This window comes from Thunnus thynnus, chromosome 2 (genome assembly GCF_963924715.1).
Source record: "Thunnus thynnus chromosome 2, fThuThy2.1, whole genome shotgun sequence".
In the NCBI taxonomy this organism is placed as follows: Eukaryota; Metazoa; Chordata; class Actinopteri; order Scombriformes; family Scombridae; genus Thunnus; species Thunnus thynnus.
The window spans coordinates 17,566,753-17,592,216 of record NC_089518.1 but is presented as its reverse complement, the minus strand read 5'-3'; the positions used below and the strand labels follow the sequence as shown (position 1 = coordinate 17,592,216).

The 25,464-nt window shown below is 41.5% G+C and overlaps 1 protein-coding gene across 2 annotated transcripts in view; it reads right to left on the bottom strand.

Moving 5' to 3' along the window:
• adgrv1 (adhesion G protein-coupled receptor V1) overlaps nucleotides 1–25,464 on the bottom strand; it is a 112,417-nt gene that overhangs the window by 78,396 nt on the left and 8,557 nt on the right. The window contains exons 2-25 of one of the 2 annotated variants that reach the window (XM_067607242.1): nucleotides 20,958–21,145; nucleotides 20,038–20,187; nucleotides 17,438–17,533; nucleotides 16,292–16,396; nucleotides 15,925–16,038; nucleotides 15,230–15,460; nucleotides 14,638–14,975; nucleotides 14,263–14,533; nucleotides 12,510–12,836; nucleotides 11,746–11,922; nucleotides 10,320–10,543; nucleotides 9,978–10,010; nucleotides 9,058–9,184; nucleotides 8,693–8,878; nucleotides 8,171–8,351; nucleotides 7,563–7,726; nucleotides 7,351–7,474; nucleotides 6,968–7,228; nucleotides 5,754–5,880; nucleotides 5,314–5,537; nucleotides 3,847–4,581; nucleotides 1,606–1,979; nucleotides 688–867; nucleotides 15–195 (exon numbers count right to left, since the gene is read on the bottom strand). In XM_067607242.1, coding sequence (XP_067463343.1) covers nucleotides 15–195; nucleotides 688–867; nucleotides 1,606–1,979; nucleotides 3,847–4,581; nucleotides 5,314–5,537; nucleotides 5,754–5,880; nucleotides 6,968–7,228; nucleotides 7,351–7,474; nucleotides 7,563–7,726; nucleotides 8,171–8,351; nucleotides 8,693–8,878; nucleotides 9,058–9,184; nucleotides 9,978–10,010; nucleotides 10,320–10,543; nucleotides 11,746–11,922; nucleotides 12,510–12,836; nucleotides 14,263–14,533; nucleotides 14,638–14,975; nucleotides 15,230–15,460; nucleotides 15,925–16,038; nucleotides 16,292–16,396; nucleotides 17,438–17,533; nucleotides 20,038–20,187; nucleotides 20,958–21,143 — 5,116 coding nt within the window. In that variant the 5' untranslated portion in view covers nucleotides 21,144–21,145. The remainder of the gene's footprint in view (nucleotides 1–14; nucleotides 196–687; nucleotides 868–1,605; nucleotides 1,980–3,846; nucleotides 4,582–5,313; nucleotides 5,538–5,753; nucleotides 5,881–6,967; nucleotides 7,229–7,350; nucleotides 7,475–7,562; nucleotides 7,727–8,170; nucleotides 8,352–8,692; nucleotides 8,879–9,057; nucleotides 9,185–9,977; nucleotides 10,011–10,319; nucleotides 10,544–11,745; nucleotides 11,923–12,509; nucleotides 12,837–14,262; nucleotides 14,534–14,637; nucleotides 14,976–15,229; nucleotides 15,461–15,924; nucleotides 16,039–16,291; nucleotides 16,397–17,437; nucleotides 17,534–20,037; nucleotides 20,188–20,957; nucleotides 21,146–25,464) is intronic. The other variant, XM_067607253.1, reaches the window with a different exon arrangement.

The following is a 25,464-nucleotide window of genomic DNA, read 5'->3' as shown; positions in this document are numbered from 1 at the left end:
GTGTGAGTGAGTACCATAGGGGTGGTCGCTGGCTGTGACAGTGACAGTGTTAACAGAGTTGCTGGGGTCAATGCTTGCTCCGCTGGTGGGGGTGGAGCCTGGCTTCCCATCACCGGACTCTGCTGACACCAGTGTGATCTGAAAGGATTCTGCCAGCTCTGGGAGGTTGTCATCCAACACCAACAGGTTCAGCACCTAACAGAAAGATGCACATACAGTACATTTGTGTTATGTTTGACTCCAGGCTGTACATCAATCAGTCGCCATTAAATGCTTGATTTGTCATAACTAAGTCTCACAGTAAGTACATTATTTTTGTACAATGTGTTCATGGTGTGTGTGTTGTGTGCTGCAGGCTTAAAGACTAAGCTTAATCATCAGCTGACACCTGTTGACTCATCAGTAAATGCCAAACAAGCAACCACTAGGTGGGGCTGGTTGTCAAGTAACAATGCAATTAGGTGACTGTAAAATACTGCTGTTAAACTGGACATATAGTGTTTATTTGATATCAATTAGCTGATGTGTAAATACAGTGCACGATAGGTGCATCACACTTGTTTTACCTACTATGTGACCGTTCTCTACGTGAACCTGGATTAACTCAGAGGGGTTTTCCTCAGCTCATATAAGGTCACATTAATTCATGTCCAACAGTTGAGTCACTCTCACACACAGTACCCACACCTCAGAGCGCTGTCCAGGCACAAAGAGCACAGCTCCAGTGGCATTAACAAAATCCTCATGGGCTGGCATCCCGCTGTCCGAGATATCCAGTTGGGTAACAGTGTAGTTAATATAAACGTGGTCCAGAGATCCTCGCATACGCTCAATCACACAAGAAATGGTGGAACCCTCCTCAGTGGTCTAAGAGGACAAACAAGAGAATAAAAATGACAATATTGGAGGAAGTGATCAATACTGAATGCATTTTACTACAGTAATTTACTATAGTTATGCTTAACTGTTAATGGCGCTATCTAATTCCTGCACAGTAATAATGTGATTTAGAGAGTGGGCACCTGATAGCCCACATGCCTGTGCGTCTTTTTTATCCCCAAAGGGTCTAGTATATAAAGAGGAGTTCTGATGGAATGCCATCGCCAGCCCTGCCACCTGTTGTGCTGATGGAAATGAGGAACTAGATCTCCTGTTTCCAGTGCTGGAACTCCTGATCTACTTCTACAGGAATGCCCTAACCGGTAGACCTGCTGCAGCCATACCAGCTGTCGCTCTACCTCTACCTACCATCCATCCAATCCAACTAAAAAGAGAGAGCATACTCTTGCTGCAGCCAAGCATGAAGACTGATGAAATATGCAGCAGGACAGGGACTGACAAACCAGTGGGTTCCCATTACATGTGTTTCTATGCATACGTTTTCTCTGTAAACACAACTGAGTGATGACACTGACAAATGCTACTATAATGCTGGTCATGTAGACTCAGACTTATTCAAAAGATACCTAATTTAACCTTGATTAACAGTCTAATTTACAATTTTAAAAAATCAGTTTGAACTTCAGTGTTTGTGAGGTGCTTAGATATGCTTAAAGCAGCAAGTGTGTTCCACTAAAAACCACTCACTAAATACTGTGCACTTACATCAGGTATGCAGGCACCGGTGAATCCGAAAAGTCCATTGGCATTGTCACTCTTCATGATTCGTAATATGGCAGTGGGTCTGGGGAGGGGGAGGCGGGCTCCACCATGCACTGCCACCAGCTGAAGATAGAACACCTCCTCTCCCTCTTCCTCATTATCATCCCTGACTTCCACCACAAATGACTTCTGCCTCTCCTCCTGCCGGTACCGTAAGTAACCTGAGATGTTTCGCATGTCTGTTTTAGCAGGCTGGGTGTGAAGCTCGTGGATGTGGCTGCGGTTCAGTTTCGTCCTGTACAACCGAACATCCTGGAGAAGGCCTGTGTACCGCTGTTCACCCTCAGGATCTGATCCAATAAACACTGAAGCGGGTCCTGGAGTAGACATATCCAAAAACAGTGCACAATATTTTATACAACCAGCAGCTGGACATAGCATACGTAGCATATGAAATCACAGATGATATGACTGCCAAAATAAAGGAAACACTGACATTTAGTCGTAGATTAATGTGGTGCTGAGTGGGTCACAAACTGCTACATTAACTGGAAGTGTTTCGCAATTTTTGTGTGTGTGTGTGTATGTGTGTTGTATAATTCTCCTGGAGGACCCACATACAAACACATGCGCGCACACACACACACTTAAGAAAGGATGTACCCATTTTTGAAAATAACTTACATAATTCTAATTCTTGAATTGTTTGGATGCTCTAAAAGTCACAGACTGACAAATAACACCAGTACATTTGCTATTATTTAATTTACATTCTCCTGGGATTCTGTGATTTAATATTTGTCTATGAATTCATAAATTGGTTTGAGATCTGGTGTAATCATAGCAACATAGTATGAACTGCATAAATTTCACATGGATGAATATGACTTTTTTTGACCCAGAGGGAGACCTGTACTATTACAATAATAATAATCATATTATTGTTAATGGTGGAACTACTTTGGTTGCTATGGTTGGTGTATTAAGACCAAAAACAGAATCTTGATTAAGTCACCAAATGCTGTTAAGGTCTAGCCCTTTCTCATTACTCATTTATATACTTACACCTCACATGGCTATCGTTTTCTGTTCTTGTACAAAAAGGGACAAATGCAGGAAATCTGCCACAGTGAGCAAGTACAATGCCCTGACACAACGTGGTCCATCTGCAGGTTGAGTTGCCAGTAGCAGACAATAACACATGACATGACTACTGATTATGTATATATCTATGGTGATTGAAGTTAGCCAAAGGGCCATCAGGATATTTCGCCTCTGGGAGCTTTTGGTTCAATACAGGCTGTCACTATTGTCTCCATTAATTAGAGAGAAAAGGAAGAAAAGAAAATGCTGACTGATTCCCTTTCGCAGTAACAATATCCAGTAGTGCTGAGGCAAAGCGGTCACTCAAGCATCGCAGAGTCCCAGTAGCTCTGAACAATGAGGAAGCAACTGTGTGTGTGTGTGTGTGTGTGTGCACGTGAATGTGCATTAATGTGTGTGAGGGTGCATGCATCTATATGTTTGCAAGAAGACTTGTTTTCTTTCCATATGTGAACAATGAGAAGAGAAAAGAAAGAAGCTTGGACGGCCCCCCCATACAGTCACACATACAGTATGCCATGCACAAACACACTAACAGACACACACACACACACACACAAAATAATACTAGCTGATTCAAAAACTCACACATAGGCTGCCAATGACATCATAATTACAGAGACATGAGCATGATATTTGTGCCTCTCTGACACTGACCATGGTGCTGAAACAGCAGTAAACATAATAACCTGGATTTACAGGGCGAGAAAAGTCAAAGTCACAATTTGGACTGAGTAGATTTTGTCCTTTGGGTTACAATTTGGCATAATAAATTGAATGTTAATGTAAAAAAGACTTTCAGACAAAATAATTTAAACACTCAATTTGTCATCAAAACGTTTCATCTGTGAATGTGATCTGGTATCAGTACTTTGGTATGGAGTTTTCAAAGCAACATGAGTGAGGCAACTAACAGCGATGCACTGGGGCCCAATCTTTTATGCCCAAGTAGATGTCAAGGGGAACAAGCTAAAAGGTCATGACAACATATCGTAAACATAAATAAACTGTATTTACAAGAAAGAACAACAGACACAAGTTGAAAGTAACCAACAGGGATATGTCAGACACTCTACATACAACCTGATTCATGTCGGTATGTTATGTTTAATACATCTCTAATACTGTAAAATAGCTCACCATCAGTGATTCCCTCTCCTTTGATGCTCTTCAACCCTCCAGGAATGGGGTTTCCATCCAGGAAGAACTCAATAATCCCATCATCGACTGTAATGATCAAATGTAACCATGTATTATCCTCCACAAACTTCTCAGCAATGGCCCGGGCCACTTGGGTATTGTTTGATCCTATCACTGTATAGTACAGCATCACTGTGACATGAGACTCATTGGTGTGGACCTTCACTCCATAATACAAGGTCCCATTCCTGATGCCTTTGGAGACTACGAAGCCATCTGTATTTGGTCTAGGCACTAGCCATGCAGAAAAGGTAAAGTTGCCCAGGGCAGCGGGCCCATCTTCAGGGGAGATGGTCCCATAGGCTCCTGGAAGGCCAGAGAAAAACCATGTGTCTGTGGCTGAGTGGTGTCTTCTGGCATGAGGCCTGAGCTCAACCTCGTCTGGGAAGGAAGCTACAAGGAGCAGGTCATCCATCAGTGGAAGGCCGTTTGGGAAGCGGCCAGAGACAATCTCCCAGGCAACCTGCACATCACCAAAAATACCCTGCTGTCGGAGGATGGTGAAGGAAGTGACATCAGCCATATCATCCATTGAGAGTACATCTTCAGCTACTTCTTGATCCAGGTTGCTGTCAGCGATGGCAAAGACACCGAATGGGTCGTCATTGAAAGGGATGACAAGCGAGGCATTCAGAGAAGTCTCAGCCAGTCGTCCACCCTCCCCTGGGTAACCACCTTAAAAAATTAGACAAGAGCTGAAGGGTTTTTGAAACAAAATATAATTTAAAGGGTTTGGCTGGCAATTTTCTATATTTTTCTTACTGTCGATAAATCTCATGTGCAGAGCAAAACCAACAATGAACTCACAAGTATTGTGGCTGTATCCAAAGTCTGATAAATCGTGTTACTGTCTGCCATAGACCTCTGTTGTTGTCCAAAAACTATTAAAAACACGTCAATGAGCCACATCACCACATTGGGTGACATGTTCCTTCATCCCTGAAGGCAGTGGTTACTGTAGCTTGTTTAGAAATAGCACCGAAGAGTAAAAATAGCAATAAGATATAGTAACCCTCAGAAATGAGGCTCCTAGTACAGCAGACGCCACTGTGTTACTGTGCATGCACAGTGGCAGGTTACTGTCATATCACTATTTTTACTCTTTGGTGCCGTGTCTAAACAAGCTATGGTAATGTCGCCGTACGACTGTCATCAGGGACAAAGGAACATGTCACCTAGTGCAGCGGTATGGCTCTTTGATGCGTTTTTAATAGTTTTTTGACAACAACGGAGCTCTGTCAAACAGTGGAATAAGATATTCTCAATACTGAAAGCCTAAGCTGATGACTAAAGTTATATTTCCTCAGTATCAGTAATCATTCGTTATGGTAGCTGCCACATCTCAAATGGTGACTTTTTACATGTTTACATTATCTGTCAAATCTATCACTTTTCTCTTGAACTCACCTGAGATATTAACCAGCCTAAGGACAAAGAACTCATTGAACTCTGGAAGCTTATCTGAGATCGCCTCCAGGACAATGGGCTTGGACTCTTCCCCAGTGGTGAAGGTAATGGAGCCAGATGTGTTGGTAAACTCCTGGTTTTCATCCAGTGGAGTTATTGAGTCATTGGCATAAAGCTGCCAGAAGACTGTAACATTACCAAAATGACCCCTTGCACGCAGGACACTGGCACAGATGAGAGAATAATTTTAACAACAGTGAAAACTTCATCTCAAAAATGGCAATTTTCACAGAATGTTGTCAATGCATTAGAGGTAAAACAAAATCAATTGAAGCCATTCTTCAAAAAAAATGTTCGATTAATATGACAACCACCAATATTTTAAATGATTGTAAGATGTTTTGCACAAGATAATCATCTATTGAAGAACTGTTCCTTACTAGAAGTTATTGGTTTTGCCCTCTTCAACACTTTTTTCTGTTGGCTCCAGGGAGAAAATCCCATTGGCATCATCATTGGCCTCAATCACCACAGTAGCTGTATCTGCTCCATATACAACAGCATCACCTGTGTACACACACACACATAATCAGGTTAGATCAGGACCTACATAATGATTTTATGTCAGTCTGTATCCTCAAAGAGATGAAAGATGCTTTGCTTACATAGATATATAGATAGGCGCAAGAGAGACTAACATGGATTTCACTGGCCATATTGTTATTGTCATGCTAAATTTCATGCAATACGGGGAGGCTGTCCAATAACATAGCACACCATAACTATGGCAACCAAGACAAGAAGGAAAGGGCTTCTTACTCATGAAAAAACGAGAGTCCAAGAGTAAGGGCTTCTCTCAGCAAAGGAGTTAAAATGAATAAAGTCAAGGATAGAGCCTCAATAAACTTTTAAGCTTTTTTTGTATAAAATTAAGGAAGGAATAAGAACTACTAAAGAATATTTAGCAGAAATAGCATTCACACAAGTGCAGTAACCTCCCACAAGCAGATACTTCAAGTTGCCAGACTACAAGAACACTGAAATAGGAATGCAAATCTGCTCATAATTAAAAAGACAAGGTAAAGAGTGTCAGTGTCCCAGTATGAGTTTGATTGACTTCCAACATGAGGGTCATTGACTTTTAACGCAATCCCTATATAAAGGACAATCCCCTGGCATAAACCAGAGCCTAACCCTTACTCTACTCTACTCCATGTCATTAAGTAAAAAGAAAGAGGCCAGTGGAGTAGTCAGTCTTTGTGTCTTAGAAAGTCTGGAGTCTGGTAATTAAGGTCCTGTTGGGGCCCACCAGTCTTTCATTCCCATCCCTGACAGACAATACTGGGATTAGAAGAGCTTTCAGTGTTACCACAGACAATGCTAAATAAACCCAGCTACTCCTCTGTGTACATATACAACTGGCATTAAGACAAGAAAGGATAAAGGGAAGGGAAAGGATAGTTATATGGAGGTGAGATGTGTAACTAACTTTCAGTTATTGGTTACATTCTTTTAGAGGGATCAATATATGCATATGAAGTTTCGACACATGCACTATATTACATGACATAAGCACTCATTCACAAACAATATCCCTATAATATACAATACACCGCTGAACTAACCACTTGTTTAAAAGGAAGCATATACTCACCTGTGGCGTTGTACAGAACAATATAGAAGGGTTCATCAGTCTCTGGTATGTTGTCATCTTCCACGGCCACGGAGATGTTCTTCATCCATTCACCTACATCATACACCAGCAGCGTGTCATTACTCAGCAAGGTGAGGTCACCTGGCGATGCATCACCGTATTCCACACGATACATCACTGTGGCAAGGAAGTCTGCACGTCCCGCCCTCAGAACAGTGAAGTTGGCCATGCTGCCTTCCCGAAGCTGTGCGACAACAGGTTCTTAAGATGAGGCAAGAGAGATGACCGGAGACAGGGGAGAGGAGTGAGTGGCTATAGTAATAATATATGAATATATCATTATAGTCTTTCAGATGATCCTTCATATACAGTAAATTTCTTACCAGAAAAGTAAATGGGATCATCGTTCTTATTAATCTGTAAACTGGCATTGAGGATGTTTCCCATTCTTGCTCCACCTGTAGCATTTAACAGCGTGATGGTGAAATTCTCCATGTCCTCTGGGATCTTAAATAAAAAATAAATTAAAATTCAAACGAGGAATATAACTCTAATTGGGTTGGCATGCATTGTTGAGTGTAGTTAATTGTTTTACCTCATCAGGTACGGAGAAGAGAGTGAGGTTTTTCAGGTACTCCCCCTCCTTGAAGGTGATGTTTCCCTGGAGGGGGCTAACGTCTCCAGACAGGGCTGGCTCCAGAACCCATGAAACAGACACCTCTCCAAAGTGACCCCTGTTCCTGACTACAGGGTACATCGCTGTGAGAGAGTCAGAATAGACAGAGACAATCTGTTTAGTCAATCAACTTTCCCTCAAGTCATCAAATGTGGTCCTATTACTCTTGGTATAGAACATAATGATCATGTATTCTTCTGGTGCCCAGCTTAACTTTTTATGTTTTAAATTCACATTTTTTGCCTGCTGGCTCCACAAGTTGAACAAAACACCAGTTTACCTGCGTGAACTTTCTGCTACAAACAAATTTTATTTACTACATAAACTCTAATTGTTCAGTTTTTAATTAACCAGCACATAAAAGTTCATTTACAGTAAAATACAAACTTTTATCACAGTCCAGCTCATCCTACATATAGACAAACGTGCTGTGATTCATCCAATTAGATTAATTTTAAGTTTCAGTGAGATATCACTTGACATGGAAAAGTATCACTATTATCTAAAAGAGTGCCACTCCAATGTACCCTTGTGCATCTCGATCCCTTTGCTTTCATTGATGGCCATTGTCAGTCCTGATTGGACAAACTCAATGACCCCAAAGGGGTCGTCATTCCTCCGCACTGTGATGTTGACCTCCTTGTGGTTGCCAAGGCGACTGGGTGGAGTGCTGTGGCTGCTAAGTACCACAGAGAAAGTTTCGTCCAGCTGCATGCACACACATACGCACATAAAAACACACAGACACACACACACACAGGTTTTCATGCATCAAAAACAGCGTAATTTTTACAATCTGTTATATAACTATAACTATATAACTATCTTGCAAAAATTAAATTTGAGATACATTACAGAAGTATGTAGGACAGATGAAAACCAGTTGACTTATTTTGCCTTATTTCATGAGACACACTTGCAAAAATCTTGAATCAAATGATGGGTGACTTGTTAAATTATCTTAAATAAGATTTTAAGCTAGTTAGATGGACATTATTTTATCATGATGGAAATTAATGTTATATAAACTTCAAAGGTCATATTCTTACCTCAGGCACCCCATCAGGCCTAGCCACCAGTGCCACCACCACCTCTCTCTCCCCTGGTTTAAACTCCAAGATGCCCGTGGCGCCATAGAATTCGGTGTTGCCTGAAGGCATGACAGCATATCGTACCAGCTGTTTGAGCAGCTGTCCCTGGGCTCTGACCACATGCAGCTCCACAGCCTCACCCTCCTAGGTGAGTAAGTTTAAAGTTTATGATGTAATGTCACCACATCCAGAGACAACAGAGAAAATAACTTTATTTAATTACTGTAATTATCAATTCACACTGTTTGTAGCTAGTTAGATACAAACTACACAAACAAATTTAGTCTTATAGTTTGAAACCGCAGTATAAATCTTAGACTTACATTGATGACCCACGGACCTCTGGAGAATGGAGAGAACTCAAAGACTCCCCCGGGGTCATCGTTCTCCAAGATGACAATCTCCCTGCTGGTGAAGCCAGCCTTCAGGATCTGATTCTCCACATTACTCCTGGGATACATACACGCATAAACAGTATAAGTATCATCATAATAGTTAGCAAGCACTACTAAAACATAGCAAAAAACACATTGCAAGAGATTGTATTTGGTTAAATATTAGTTATTATGCCTTCCTTAATGAGGGATTGTAGAAAGCAAAGAAGGCACATAAATGCCCCCTACATTGCAGTAGATGAAAAGTGTTTGTGTGTTTGCTTCTGTTGTGTTTTGTGCTTCTACAACATTATGCAAAATATCACAACAAAACAGCTGAGTTTTAATTTGAACATTCCCTGTATTGTGTAATGCTCATTCATTATTTGTTCCGTATGCTGTTAAGACAACTCTTATTAACAATGTCAATCAACACCGTGCCTGCATCTTTATTGCTCTAGAGGCGTGTGTGTATGTGTGTGTGCGTTGAGAAAATTGGAGCCAAGTAAGCATCACATAATGGGTAAATTAGAGACAAAGACATGACAGAATGAAGTACTCCAAACAAACAGTCACAGCCAAGGCACTGCATGCATACAAACACTGACATCTTTAAAAGGGTATACAATCAAGCCTGGTTAAATTAGAGCGAAACACATAAAGAAGATACTCTGTTTACTCCTCACAACCACTTTCTTTTGGATTCCCTTTTTTTCACACCATCGCAGAATCCCCCCACCCCACCTCAAAGCCCCTCATCCCCAAATCAACCATAGACCCCTGAAATCCTGAAGTAGGCCCTTCTCTGAGAAACAAGGTCCTGATTCACACCACACAAAAGGCCCAGGTTCACTCCACTCTCCACTTACCCGAAGTACACTATAAAGCGTGCAGTCTCCACCCTGCAGGGGAGGAGTGGGAGGGAAGCAAAGCTGCCGTTCTCATCAGAGCATAGACTAACAGATGAACCCATCCCCAAACCACCACCACAAACACACACACACACACATATTTACAGAGAACCAAGGGAGGTAGGGGATGAGATCACATCCACTCTGTTTTCCGATCCCACTGGACTCACTCATAGTTACATAATATTTACACTCTAAACCCCTCAAATGTATTTTATCATAATTATGTTTGTGGACATAAGGTTCTAATAAACCTTGAAAATTCTTAACAAAATTACTGTGTTCAATATCTCTCCATACCTATCCAGAGTGAGCAGTAAGGTCTCATTGACTTCTGGTATATTGTCAGCCAAGACAGTGAGATTGATGGAGGCATCGCTCTGCCCAGAGAGGAAGATAACGGAGCCACTTAAAGGTTCCAGATCATTCACTGTTACGTCTTCAGGATTGGCTCCTATTGGATGGAGACTCCAGAACACTACAGCCTGACCATCTGTCCCATCACGCCGCAGAGGGAGGTTCACCTGCAACAAACATTGTGAAAATGAATTACAGTACATTTATATATGTACACACAGAACACTTGCTTTATGAACACAGATTGGAGTTAGGGGGGGGGGCTTTCCTGACTAGAAGCATGGAGTTTTGTTAATTTAACACTGTGTATGAGGGTATGACAACCAAAACGTTTTGATCCAAAATATGATCCTTTAGTGCCACCACCTCATACAAAGGGAAGAAGATTGTATTTGGCACTGAAAACCTTTGAAGGGATGTTGAACAAAGCAGGTCAGCAGACTGAAGTGTGTGCACAAAAAGGTGATATTTATTAAAAGAAATATAAATGAAACCGAGACAAAAATGAACCCTGCGAAATTCAACAAAAATAACCTAAGCTGAAGCAAAGAACACAAATAAAATCTGCAGCCTCACCGAACTGGAACGTACCATCTACTCAGGTTACCACAGGGTGAGCTAGACTGATAACAAGCCTTCAAAACATATAGAACAACACTGATGTAGAATTTATTTGTTATTGCTATCACAATGTTCTATGGTCACACACACAGCTATGAGTGCACCAAATCATACAGAATGTCATTTAGTACAGAACAGTTTTATCCTTCCTACCTCAACTTGACAGTGCCTAATGACTCACTGCTTAGTGCAGCTAATGATGTACACCTGTTGTTACTATTACTGAGTAAGCAGATGATCTGCCCTGCCGTCACCAAACTCTCAAAAAGAATAAGAGGACTGAAGCCCTTCGGCAAAATATAAAATTACGAAACACAAACTACTTGAATGAAACCTGTATACCACTATTTGTGTAACATGACTGGTAAATTAACAAAAACATTGAACTGGAAATAGTGATTTAACGCAAAAACACTAAGAATGTTGGGAACCAAGTCCCAGTGAAAAGGGAGAGGAGCAACCTTTTCACAGATCTTCATCAATAATTAAACATGACACTTTTTCTCACAAAGTCATTGATATGGTAATATAAAAAACAAGGTAGATTAAAGGCTGTCAGGTAACTTAAGATCTTAGCTATAAATTGTTTTGTGACTCCCTGACAGGATCATTTACATGTAATAGTTCATTAATGGTTCATTTTTGCTTCCCGGTATATTCCTTTTAATAAAATAAAAAAATAATGATCCTGAAAACAGAAATTATACTATTTGTATGTACCACTACTCAAATGGGGGTTATATCTTACCATGCTGGTATTGCTGTCCTCTGGTTCATAAACCACCACTGTGGTATTACTGGTAAAACCAATTTCCCCGTTGGCAATGTCTGGGGTGACTGTCAGGTTTAGGTTGAGAGGTCCCCCAAACCTTGGGCTGTTTGAGGGAATTGGGGGATTGATATCTACCAGCTCCAGTGCATTCAACTAGGGGAAAGAGAAAAAACACCAAGACTCAAACTAGGGATAGATATTTAGATGAAAACTTTTTAAAAAATAAAGCATGTTTCTATAATCAGTCATCAATAAAGACTACAGCTGTAACTACATCTCATTATTTCTATTCTGTCACATTTCAAGAACGGTTGAATTACCCCTCAGTGCTCCATTCACAGCTTTTATGTTGGTGCATGTAAATGTTGAAAGGCCTGAATTTAAGTGTGTGGTGTGATTATAGTTTTGAATGTGAAGAAGGCTTTTCTAGTACTTTTTTTTGCTTGCTTTAAGAGCTGGGTGATGTTGTTAGTTTGGACAGTTAGGCAATTCCCATAGCAACATGCCAGATTTGAGTGCCAAATGTCAAACGATTCACAAATTCAAATGAGGATGTAACTGATTTAGCCTGAAAAACAAACACGAACGGAAAGTGTATATATTTAGACGTGTGAGCAAAATGTTTCCTGGATTACAACTTTACAAAACCATTATATCACTAAAATGGAAAAAAATATCACATTTCATCCAAACATGTGTCACTCATGTGTTGCACTTTAACTTGTTCCCAGAATTGTTACCTGTATTAAGAAATGAGCCCCGTTCTGCAGAAAGGCATCATTCCTGATTGGCAGTATGACGTGAACTGCCCGCTCATTGGAGAACACCACATTAATGGATCTGCTAACATTTAGAACCTGGTCACGGGCCAACGCTGGGTCTATTGGACCTGCAGGAATGTAGAGGGCTGTGAGAGTCATAGACACATCACCCAGAGTGCCACCGTCCCGCAGGAAATTTAGAGACAGGAAACGGCCCTCAGGTTGGCTCTGGATGCTTTGCTCTTTTTCCAGGTTAAACCGAAACATCCCATAGACATCGTCACTGTCCTGGATGTAGAACACCATCTGGGGAAAGGGTGGAGGAAGACCATGGAAAGAATAGGAGTAAAATTGACAAATTAGCAAAAGAAAGGAGAAGTACGCAGATTTTGCATTTTGACTGAAGACAACATGATTAAATACACATTCTCCATCTTTCAAAGAACACATAGAACTTGCTTTTGGAGCCTTGTTTGCAGATACAGTGAGAAAAAAAGAAGAGAGACTGAAGCATGAGGAGAAAATTGAGAACTGAGGTACTTTTCAAATAGTGCAAGATATTGTTTTCTGCTGACCACATTTGAATTCCGTGAATTTATTTTTATACACTTTGTCTTGGAAAAGAAAAGGGATTTCACATGTTTGACACATGGGCCTCGGAGGCAGCAACTCCAAACTGGTTTCAGTCCGTTGCTCAGTGTGGAGTGAGGTGACTGATCTTTAGAGTATAAGGGGGTAATTGCACTGAGCTCAAGGTTCCTCATCAATACCTTGTTGGAATTTTGTTGTATATCCTGTTTTTCAGTTACTAAAATTAAACCTTGAAAATTGAAGGAAATAAGGAGAGGTAAGGAACAGAGAGGAAAGAAAACAAGTGGGACTGAAAGTAGTAAAACAGAGCCCTGAGCTAACTTTAGAGAGGCATCCTCTTTAATTAACTCTGCTAAGACTGCTAGAGTAGTTTTCATGAGCATTTTAACTGTGGCTCATTCATTTCCCTGAAACCTACACTTGTCTCATGCATTGCCTGGCATGTTCACAAATCAGTTCTATGTAATGTGTGTTGGTTTGTGCGATTTATCATGTGTAACATTAATGAAACTTAACAGTGATTCACTTGTCCCAACTATTAAAGTCATCTGTTAATTCTTAAAGGGATTTCTGCTGAGCATACTCGCTCTACACAGATGGCAAACAGGCCCTGTAACCTCACAACCCGAGGTGCTGTGCTTATGTGTGTTTGTGTGTGAACAAAGCAGAGTTTGTATGCACCTCATCTCATGCCTTAAACATAAACAAGACCTAGATGCGCCCACTGCTTTCGCACATAGCCAAGAGGCTTGGACAAAGATGGAAGCTATAAAAAAACCTGTCACCACTTCACCCATGCTTTCTAAAAAAAACACACAGACAGACACCACACACAGAGTGCGCCTGCTGTTTCTGCTTTGTTTTGATTCAGCCACATTAAGGGAACACCCACAGAGCAACGTGACAGACTAAAGGGTCGATTTTTGCAGAGTGTGCCAAGTTTGCCACTGTACCTTACAGTAAATCACACACAAACACACACCCATGCAAAACACATGTACAACATCTGGAGGATATGTTCCCTAACAAGTGCACCCTTCCCTCTCTGTTCGTTCTCTGTCGCAAACACATCATAGCATCAAACAGAAGCTGTAAATAAATACATAAATACTGGCCTATCAAAGATCCTCTATGAACTGACCTCCATGGGTTCGTCAACCTCAGCATTTCCAGTTACAGTATCGGGCAGCAGCTTGAGAACAAAGGCCTCTGCCTCTTCAGGTAGCTCATCTGCCACGATGTTTATTGGAATCACAGCTGTCACCTGACCGGCAGAGAATTTCACTGTCCCCGCCGCAGGCCTCAAGTCATCTGACACTGGGGAGCGGTCACTGGAGTTTCTACTGATGGTCCAATTGGCAGACACATCACCATAGCTGCCTCCATTTCTTACAATAATAATGCCATCGAATCTAGGGGAATGATAGAAGAAAACACAAGTTGTCAACTTTTTATTATGATGCTTTTACACTTAGATTTAGACATACATTATAGCTATTATTTGTAAGTTTTCCACCTCTGTGTCAGGTCTTCATTGATGCTGATTGGCTGAATGACTGCACTGCTGCTGATCGACAGGACGCCGTGAGGCTTGTCGTTGGGCTCGATGGTCACTTGGACAGCATTGGGTGATACTAGCACAGCATCTCCTCTTACTGTCTCCTCTAGCAGGACCACGTGGAAGGATTCTGCGATTTCTGGCACTTTGTCATCGTTGATGTTAAACTGCAGGCTGGTCGTGTAGACAAACGGAGGGAATGTAATCGTTCTGACTTGCTGTAGGTCAAGGAAATCCACAGCTGGTGTGGCACTGCCCAGTCCTTCACCGCTCACCACCATGTAATCTACAGAGACCTAAAGACAGTATGTCCAGATGTTTTATATGAATGTATCTAATGTTTTTTTATGCTGCAATATGCTGTATATATATACTGTATATACTGTGCTGCATGTTTGTAATTAAGAGGTTGAGCCCTATTCTTCATCAGCCAGAATTTTACACACTGCAGAAGTTAACATGCACAATTCTCCAAGATGATAAGGTCAATAGGTTCTGAATATTGCTAGCTTTTGAGCAACAAACAAAAAACTGTATCTTAGAAATGTACCTCAGTGTCAACAGAGCCGATGAGTGGCCCATCCTCAGTCAAATGACCGCGGGTCACATTGAGGGCAATGACTCCAGCAGACTCTGGTACTGCCAGGATAGGGTAGGAGAACCTCAGCGGGCTGTCATTACGCCGGATTCTCAGCTGGACACTGCTGGCGTTGGACCTGAGGAGTGCTCCACCTGCCACACCCGTTAGTCTGACCGAAAAAACCTCATCATCCTCTGGGATCTGGTCCACAGAGAAAGGGAAGCACATTCACAGTTACACACAGTACACGGTACATTTTATGCAGCTGTTTTTAAAAGTCTGAACATGTAACTTTGAACATATTAAAGTCAAAAGAATTCAAATTTTATGTTCAGACGAATGATGCACATGTGGCCTCTCATGAAGGGGTCTTTAGAAATGTTAACCTTTAATCATCAGTTAGGCCAATTTGTACAGATAGCAGGATGTGTGTGGTTAGTTTTGTATCAGTCAAACATATTGTATAGTATAGGGGTTTGTCCTATCAAACTTTGAACTTTGACCTTTAAAATAGCAACCACACCCATCAGGGCAATCTGGGTAATATACAATTTCGTCAAGCAAAATCTAAAAGATTGATAGAGAGACAGATGGACGGAGAGATCGTCACAAGCTCATCCATATCTGTGACATGTGGTGGTTTGAATGGGGAGCTTGTTCAGTACCTGGTCATCCTGGATGAAAATATTGAAGTGAACTACAGCCTGTCCTACAGGGATGGTGATGTTCCCTCTGTCTGGACTGAGGTCCTCAATGGCAGGATTGGGACCTCCAGAGATCTAAACACCAAGGAGTCACAGTGATGTTTACACTTCAGTATGTGTGACGAGAGAATTACATGTTCCTCTTTAGGTCAAAATTCTCCAAGCTCTTGGATTGACAAGTCTTGTTTTAACCAATAGGGAAAAACTTACAAACGCGTCTTCATCAAGTTAAAAACAAGCCAGTTTGTCAGATACATATCAATAACATATAAGCAGATATAAATACAGTATCTTAGTTCTGCTAGTTTTATGTATATTGTCCTCTCACCTCAAAGTTCACAGTCACAGTCCCATATGTTCCCTTTTCTCTAATCAGGGTGAAAGGCACATAATGGTTCCTTCCTCTCGGTTCGTCGACTATGACCTCTTCAGTCTGAGATGAGGAAGGTAAAGTAGACAAGAAGAAACAGACAGAAATAGAGCCCCAATCAATTAAATTTAATCAATTTCAACAGAGTTTATTATTCACAATTAGAATAAACCAAGTTATACTATAATATATTATAATGAGAGTAGGGATAAAGCAGTGGCAAGTTAAACAAAATTGTTTTGTATTCTGTTTCAGTAAATTAATGTGATTGAGCGCTAACAAATATATTCCATGATAACATGGAGTAAAAATTACATTCAGTCTCACTGTATTTAGAGTCATTATCATTGACTTAAAATTTGGAAAGTAGATTTGTTTTTCTATGTAATTCTAGGTTCATTTGTCATGACCAAAAAAATTCAGAAGTATGCAAAAAAGAAGGAGAAAGGAAAGCAAAGAAATGCTGCACAGGAATTAGTTTAGTATCCTAAATACATAAATAAATACATAAATGCATCTACCAAGGCCAAGAGGCCTTTATAGATTCTAAGCAAGCCAAATCATTATCCAGCATGTGAGACCATCTGGAGGTGTTAGGGCAAACAGTTCCCAATATACCACAGCTACCATGGAAACGCTATAAACTCCCACTGATAAGTTAATCCAGGGAGTGTTGTGGTTTTATTTGCCCCTGGAAACCCGCAACCACTAGATGGTTACATCGCCCACAACCACAATACTGGTATGATTGGACCATTCTCTGCTGTAATAGACCCACATTACTCCACCTCTGACCCTTTTCTCTCTACTGGTAAGTAATGTCTGTGGAATCAACTTTTATAAAAGTGGTCGCAATGCAAGTGCATGCTCATGGTGCAAATGCACATTGGTGTGGCCAGTTACGTTTTGGAATTTGTGTGACTACACAACTGCCAATATGGTACCAAATAGTTTTTCTCTGACTATATTCCGTATTATTGTAGACTGAATTAATCATAGAATCTAAATTTGAATTTATCACATAATTTATGCTCTTCAGGTTATTGTATACAGGACCAAAGTGATTAAACAAATGAAGACAAGATGCATGACAGGGTTTCTTACAGAGTTGAAGGCAATGATTCCAAAGGCGTTGTCATTGGACAGGATGGTGATGGTTGCCTTGCTTGGTGTTCCCAGTTTCACGCCATTGGAGGAGCTCTAGACAGTAGAAAGAATTGAAATGGTTAGATAAAACGAGGCCAAATATACAATATGTACCTTAACACAACTCATCAGCTAACCCTGACACTCGTGTGAAAAACCAGAGCGCCTGCCTTATCCACTGTCTTCACTTCATTCTTGTGCTCCCACTGAGAGGCCCTGGTGAGAAGGTACAAAGACAGGAAGTACTGGTCTCAGCCCAGTTGATTTGTCAGGTTCCCTCTCTGTGGGATACCTCTTCAGGACTTGTGCTGTGCTCTGTGACTCGGCACTAAGACCTGACAAACTCAAAATTTCAGTGTGCTTAACATCAAACAATGACTTCACGAGGCTTAGACTGTGAGTTTTTAACTTGACAAATAGGACCATAACCTGTGATCTGTACAAGCAAAGTTTCCCTTTTTCTGAACCCTGTTAGACTTGTTATTTTGTGTTGCTTTCCAAGGTTTCCATTTGTGAGCTTACCAATGTTTTCATAAGCATCTCCAATACTAACTATGCTGCTTACCACCATGTCTCAGCTCGAGTGCACGGGCTTTCCCTTTGCAGCATACAAACATCTGGATACAGGCTAATTTGTGCATGTGCAGGCATTCACGGTAATATCATCGACTATGAGAGTCATGACAAATTATAATAACCAGAAACAGAAGACACTGAAAGTCCTTTACAAAACCACTGTGTGTGTGCATGTGTGTGTGCATGTGTGTGTGTGTGTGTGTGCGTGTGCGCGCATGTTAGGGTGACAACAAACAAAAGAGAAAATAAAAAACAAGTAAGTGCTTAGGCCTTCTGCATTCACTCCTCTATTCAAACAGGGCTTTTCCCAGCTGTAACAGAGCTTTCTTTTCGCTGCTGAGCTCTTGTAACGGTCAACTCACAGACACAGATTCCAAACAGTTTAACGAAGCCAAGCCACTGAGTGAGCCAGGAGTCTGCTCACACACATACACACACACGTATGCCCAACATAGACGTAGACATTAGACACAGACATAGACATTCACATACCCAAATATGCAGCGACACACAAACACAAAAATTGGCTTCTTTAAAGCCAGCCTTGTCATATGCACTGTATGTAATGCTACAAAAAATGCTGCCTCCCCCAATCGAATATTCTACAACCCACTGTGTGTTAGTGCTGGTATTGGCTGCACCTGCTCTGGTCCACAACAATTCTACAGTATTTCTATATAACGTTTTGTCATATTCGCCCTTTCTAATAAGGTAGCACTATATTTTCTATTGTAACAGATTGTTGGAAATGATAAATGTTTCCTGATAAATCCTTTGTTTCTTTCTTGTGCTTGATGTGTGACACCTCTGGTAATGCACATCCATCTTCCAGACAGTCTTTCAGTAAGCTGATAGGGTAGCATTTGGTCAAAGCTTTGTCTTCGCTGTAGTGTAAACAGAAGGGCTAAGTGGGCCTCATCTGGTCTTTCACTCTAGTGGCAGGCTAAATACGGGCTTGCGCTACTGGATTTTAACCAGATGTCACAAAAATGCAGCATCAAATTAACAATGTTGTGAGGAAAGTCACTCTTGTTGACAGCTGTTGAGAGTTTTGTGAATGCACAGAGATGACAATCAATGATTCACAATTGACAACCTTTGTTTTAGGTCTTTTAGTGAGGGATAAGACAGTCAGACAGCAAGAGCAGCACCCCCTAACTCATCAATCAAACTTGACAGCTAAAGGCTAAATGAAACCATGGAGATAGCCTCTGGGTGTAAGGCATCTTGAATGTGATGGTAATTCTTTTGAGAAGGATTTACAATGTCTACCCCTAAAATATTTTCAAACTTGCAAAAATCTATAGCTGCACTATATAAGACTATGTACAATAGCAAAAGATAATAAAAAAAACAGTAACTGCACACCATCTGTCCATTCTATTTCTTTCATCTAGTCTAGAGTAGTGGTGAGTTGCAAGTTTTGATAATATGCTGTTTAATAGTGTCAGCAAAAATAGTGTGTCAATTGGAATGCTGAACACATAACTTACATAGAAATGAAATCCACGGAACGGACATGCCCATTGAAGTAAATGGGAGCAGAGAATTAGAGAGTCACTTGAATCTAATGTGTGGTAAGGTTGTGGCTGTCAAAGTTAGTTTCATCTCACAAAGGTGTCTTTTAGTGTTGAACCTCAGCGACGCTCACAACATGTAGCCCCACCCAGGCCAGCCACGGAAAAGTCCTATAGAGCGCACACATCAAAGACCCTGAAGCTCTGAGCCTCTCAGGGCTTACTGTGGTTGACGCCCCCACTCCCCATTGCTTAGTAGCTGGGGTTAGGGTTTAAGACGGTCAGGGGCAGAATTAGAACAGTGGGACTTTGTGGAAAGAAAGCTTGTAGCTCCACAGAGGAGAGAGAAGGAGCAAGAGGGATTTGTCATCCATCCAGAAACATTTGGCACATAAATGCAAGCCTGCAAAGGAAAGGTTGACATACATGTTCACGCAAACTTTGAGAGAAACAATGGACTTTTACCTGTAGTGCGAGATTGAAGGTAAATGTCTCATCAGCTTCAGGCAAGTCATCATCTTTCACAGCAATAAAGATGGTCTTACTGGACTCGGTGGACAATAGAAAGGCTGCAGCATTGATGGCTTCAAAGTCCCCTGTGTCAACTCCCTCTAGCTGGGGAAAACAAACAAACACAAAATGGTATCACTCAAAGTAATATTGCATTTTATGCTTTATCTGAAAATGTAAAATGGAGATAAACAAGGATGATGCAGGTACATGATTAGTGCCTTACACAACTGTGCCAATAGGATGCCCCTGGCTAAATGTTTTTGTTTGTTTCAGCTCTTTCCAGTGACAGAGACAGTGTTCCTGTCACTTTACTTCCTCTCCAATGGTGCCTTTATCTGCTAGATAAAGGCACCAGTTTGTTTCTGTCTCTGTTAGTTTCCTGACAGGAAGTCTGGTATTATGCAGGATTTCATTAAATAATAAGGTAATGGCAGTCAGGTATAATAGTTAATGTAAGAAGAAATATGGTTAAGACATCAAGAGGCATAGGAAACCCCCCAACCACACTCCACTGCATGGCCAGCTCGCCTTGCCAGACACCAGCTGTGAGCAGCTGACACTAGCCCCTATGTTGAGGACAGAAAGCCAAAACCTATTCTGTGATTTCCAAGACAGTTTCTGCAGACACACTAGGCCTTGGATGTCACCACCGCTGTCTGCAATAAATGAAAAGTTACTTTTTCATTCACTGGACATAAAGGTGACAGCCCAGCAACAGAGCAAAGAGACAGTGCTACTGCACTTCTGTTTTGGGTGGCTTTGTACACAGAGAGAATTGAATAGATGGTGTTATGGGTTGAGGGGTTTCTTATGCAGGATAATATATTGATATGATGTTATTATACTATATTCAAGCTTGTCCCATGTCCTACCAGAACCAAAGCTGTCACATTGACCGGGTCTCCCACTCTCTCCACGACCAGCCGGACCACAGCTGTGCTGCTCTCGTTGACAACAAAGTCTGTCTGCCCTAGGAACCGCAGTGTGGCTGACTCAGACGTAGTGCCAGGGATGGACAGAGCCAGAATCAACCCAGCTAGCAGGAGGACAGGGAGCATTCCTATGAAAAGAGGGAAACACATGGCGGAAATGTTTTTGAAAATGCAGGAGAGACAGACACAGTGCATATATTGAATTACAAAAGAAGTAAATTTTAAAGAGTTTTACAAATATAGAAAGCTGGAGAAGTTCATTTTAAGTTCATTGGATGTGTTTGACAGATCTTTCACCATTTAATGAATGTAACACCACTTCATGTATGGCAATGGCAATGCATGATACAAAGACGTACAAATAACAAAGAAACAAGGTGCTTCAAGGAGGGTTAGTTTAAGAAAGCATTAGCCGTTTAAGAATAGAGAGGCAATTGAAACTGCAGAAATAAAATTCAAACTATACAGAAAAACTCACATAAAACTTAAATCTAAAATTTAGAGACCTTCAGGGTACATTTTTAAGAACAAAGATGTAGTACGTCTCTCCTCAGGAGCGCAGAAGAGAACTGAAAGTCAACCCAGAGATGAGGACAATGGGAGAACCCAGACAAGAGATCCAAGACACAATTACAGAAATTACAAGACTTTGTCTACGATGAATAATTTATTCACTCATTCATTATTTTAATGATGGATTTTGATATCAAAGTGAACAAATGTACAGTCAGTATATATTAAAACTAATACGATCCAAATACAGGCAGTATCGAGGGGCCAGATGTTCAGAAAGGCTGGCTTATGAAAATATGCCCGGCCGGCTGGCAGACTTGATGGTCATAGTCATATAAATGATTCATAACATTATTCCATAATTACAATGGCTGTTGTCCTCATGTTGTCATAACTGTTAAAGCACTTGTTGTTGAGGTTATTCTTCTTGACCACATGAATTTGTTGTGCCATGCCAAAATAAATCTGATCAGATCAGTATTTTCAGTAATTTAGCATGAAGCTTGCCGTGCAATTTTGTGCTGCCAGCACTCTCCTCTCGTTCTAATTATCTTTTCTGCTCTTCTGCTTCCTCCAATCATCCTCACTTCTTAGTTTGTCTCTTTTACTCCTCTCTGCTCTCCACTTCTCACATCCTCCCCTCTCCTCTCCTTTCCTCCCCTCTCCTCTCCACTCCTCTCTTCTCCTCTTCTCCTCTCCTCTCCTCTCCTCTCCTCTTCTCCTCTCCTCTCCTGCTCAACTCTCTCACCCAGAATAATCCTAAAGCTGGATGGAGCCACTGAGACAGTTGTCATGGTTAACACAACAAAACAACACAGCATGACAAGTGGGGTGGAGCCAGCTGAAAGCTAAATTGCGGCCACTCAGTCCTGTATTTCCCCCTCCCTGCTGCCTTTTACCCATCCCATTCATAATCTGCACCACACAGCCTTGCCAACAGAATGAACACGTAAGGTCTTTAAAAAAAAATGTTTGCTCTTAATTACAAGGTTGAAAAAGAACATCAGCAGCTACGGTGGATGAAGTCATGCTGTTTGCTCCCTTTTTTCATAAGCAGAAATCGTTTAGGAAAGTTGGACATTGAAAATATCCCATTTTTCACATGTTCCATTACTGTTATATCAATCTGAGTTATTCTCAGTATTGGCTGGTGTTTAAATAGCAGCTATCCATCAATCAGTTTGTCAGCTTAGAGAGGAGAACAAGACACTGCAGCAGCATTACGAGCTGCTGGTTGACTGATTGAGCCAGAATCAATAGATGCAGACATTATGTGTGTGAATGTTATTGTGTGTGACAAAGAGAGAGAGAGAGAGCATAAGCACGTGTGTGACTGTCTGTGTGATGGGTTTGGTGTTAAGGGGGCACGTGTGTGTGTGTGTGTGCATGTGTTAGACACATGCCAGCAGTGGAAAGATTGCTGGGAAATCCATCAAAAAGGGATTTAGAGCTGGTGGGTAGCAAGGTTGGACAGTGGGGAACAGAGGGTGAGGCTAAGGGGGAAGAGAGGTGAGTGTGTCGCCGGACAAAGAGAGGCCTGGGCTGAATAAATCCTGTTATTCGCCCTACTCTCTCTCTCTCCTGGGGTCAGGAACTTCCTGCACCACTGACTGAGAAATCCCCTCTTTCTTGCACCATGTCCATGGAACTGCCTTATACATTATTAGTCAATTCTAAGGGCTAATAGTGCACCTATGGGTGTGTGCAGTTTCTAGGCATATGGACACATCCTAGTGTATACCCACTTGCCTAACTAATTTAATTATGTTGGAGGGTTATAGCAACAAATGCCTTTTTGGCCATGGCAATCCCTCATCAACCACATCTTCACTAAAAATCACCACAACTCTATAATAAAGAACAAATTATTTTTCATTTAAGCTCACTCTTTCTATGTCATCTCTGTTCTCTGTTGTTGGAACAAAAGGTCTTGGTTCCAATGGGCTTTTTCTTCGGTTAACCTTTGTGCCTAAAAACCTCACTTCCAAATGACTGCCTAACATCACTTAGACCACAATCTTTCAGATGGATGGTAGCGAGCATCCAACCCTCTAACCTCCTAAACCTCCACTCCAAAACAGAGGAGTGGTCCATTTCACATCCACTCACCCAGATGCTGCGCTCCCTTCAAAGGGCCTAATACAAAACAGATGCTGTGTGCATGGCACAGGTCTGTCTTATAAGCGGCAGGGCAGTTTTGTGCTGGCATCGAGTGTTGTGCCAACCCTGACCCCAGGGGTTACATGGGGACCAAGGATCTGTCTGTCACAGCAAAAGGCGGCATGGAGTGTTTGGCACAGACCTCTGACATTGATAAGGCTGGGAGTCAGAGTCCATATAGAGAGGTGCGCAGAGACACACTCAAAAATGTGTGACAGACAGTCACACGCGTGCACAGATATGCGTATGCATACATAGATGCATTTGCCAGAGATGCCACAATCAGCATACACATCCAAAATGCAAGGTCTCAATGCTCAAGCAGACAGCAGGGTGATAGGCCAAGACACTAGAGAGCTTCATAATGCATGAAAACACACTGTCCATCACAAATATCCTGGGCCAAAGGAACAGAAAATGATGGCTGGGGCCAAGACTCTGGGACCTGGCGCTCTAACAAGCCACGGACAACACCACAACTAAAGAGACTTCACATTCTGAACATCCACAATTGCTTTTGACTTATTCTGTGACTGTGACTTCAGTCAGCTGACTTATTTTTTTTTTATATTGTTTAACTTTATTACCTGGAACACACATTGTGTCCAATAAATATTTATTGCTCACTATATATAGTTTTGGCTAAATCTGTGATGCACGATATTATATCCATCCAGAGGAGAACAACATAATGCATGAAAAACATTCCCATAAACTTGACAAATGTACTCTTAAATAAGTAAGGATGCTCATGAATGTTTCTGGAACAATCCTGAATCATTCTTCACGAGCAATTAAGTACAAATTCATGAAGGTCAAGTCTTATCTCATTAAGCCTTGACCTTGAACCTGCTTTCACAATAACCATTTTTCTCCTGCACATAATACTTCCAGCGAACTTCTTTCATCTTTTCAATATGCTGAGTCATTTAGAATTACGGTCCTCTTGCACAAGCAGGCATTGTGCTTGCCAGGAAAGTTTCTTAGTATTGGCCATTGAGCTAAACGAGTGTCATGAAGTCCGCTCGTTTCACCGGCTAAGCTCAGATCAAAGCTAAAGGAAACAATGGCAACACACACATGCACATGTACCCACAACCTGCATATACTATCAATAGGGTATCCCTTTAGTATCCCCTAGCAATCACTCACCCCTCTCTATCTTCTGATTGTCTCCCTATCACTTCCAACTCATTTTCCCGTATCTCTGTGATGGATGGCTCTCCACCAGAAAGCCTTCTCAGCAGGCTCGAAGCTGATAAGCACAATCAGCAGTCACAGTGATAACATCAATGCTGGTCGGCGGTGGTTTGACCCCATCACCTGTAAGCCCTTCTTACAGCAGCTAACAGTGTTAGGAGTCTAGTTCACAAAAACACTGTAACACTGGATCACTTGCACACACACAGACACACACTCACTCACTGATCTACTGGATATCCCTGTCAGAGGTGCTGAGGAGGTGTCTGGTTGCAGGGCTGCTCCTGGGGTCAGCGCACGGCGCCGATGCCTCTAGGGTTTCTCCTGACAGTGGTCTGCGTGTCGTAATCTTTAGCATCAATTATTCACTGCAAGCCTAAGACTTCACAGTCAGAGGATCGTAGTAAGCGTGACACTGCAGGATCCTCTGTATGGAACGTGCTGTGTGCATGTTTGACAGTGAGTGACGTAAATTTAGCTTTAACCAAAAAAGTATGCTAAAGTTAACAGTCTCATTAAATTCAGCATGTGTCATCTCTTTTCACCACTTAAGCTCCCTGGGATCTTCTCGTGG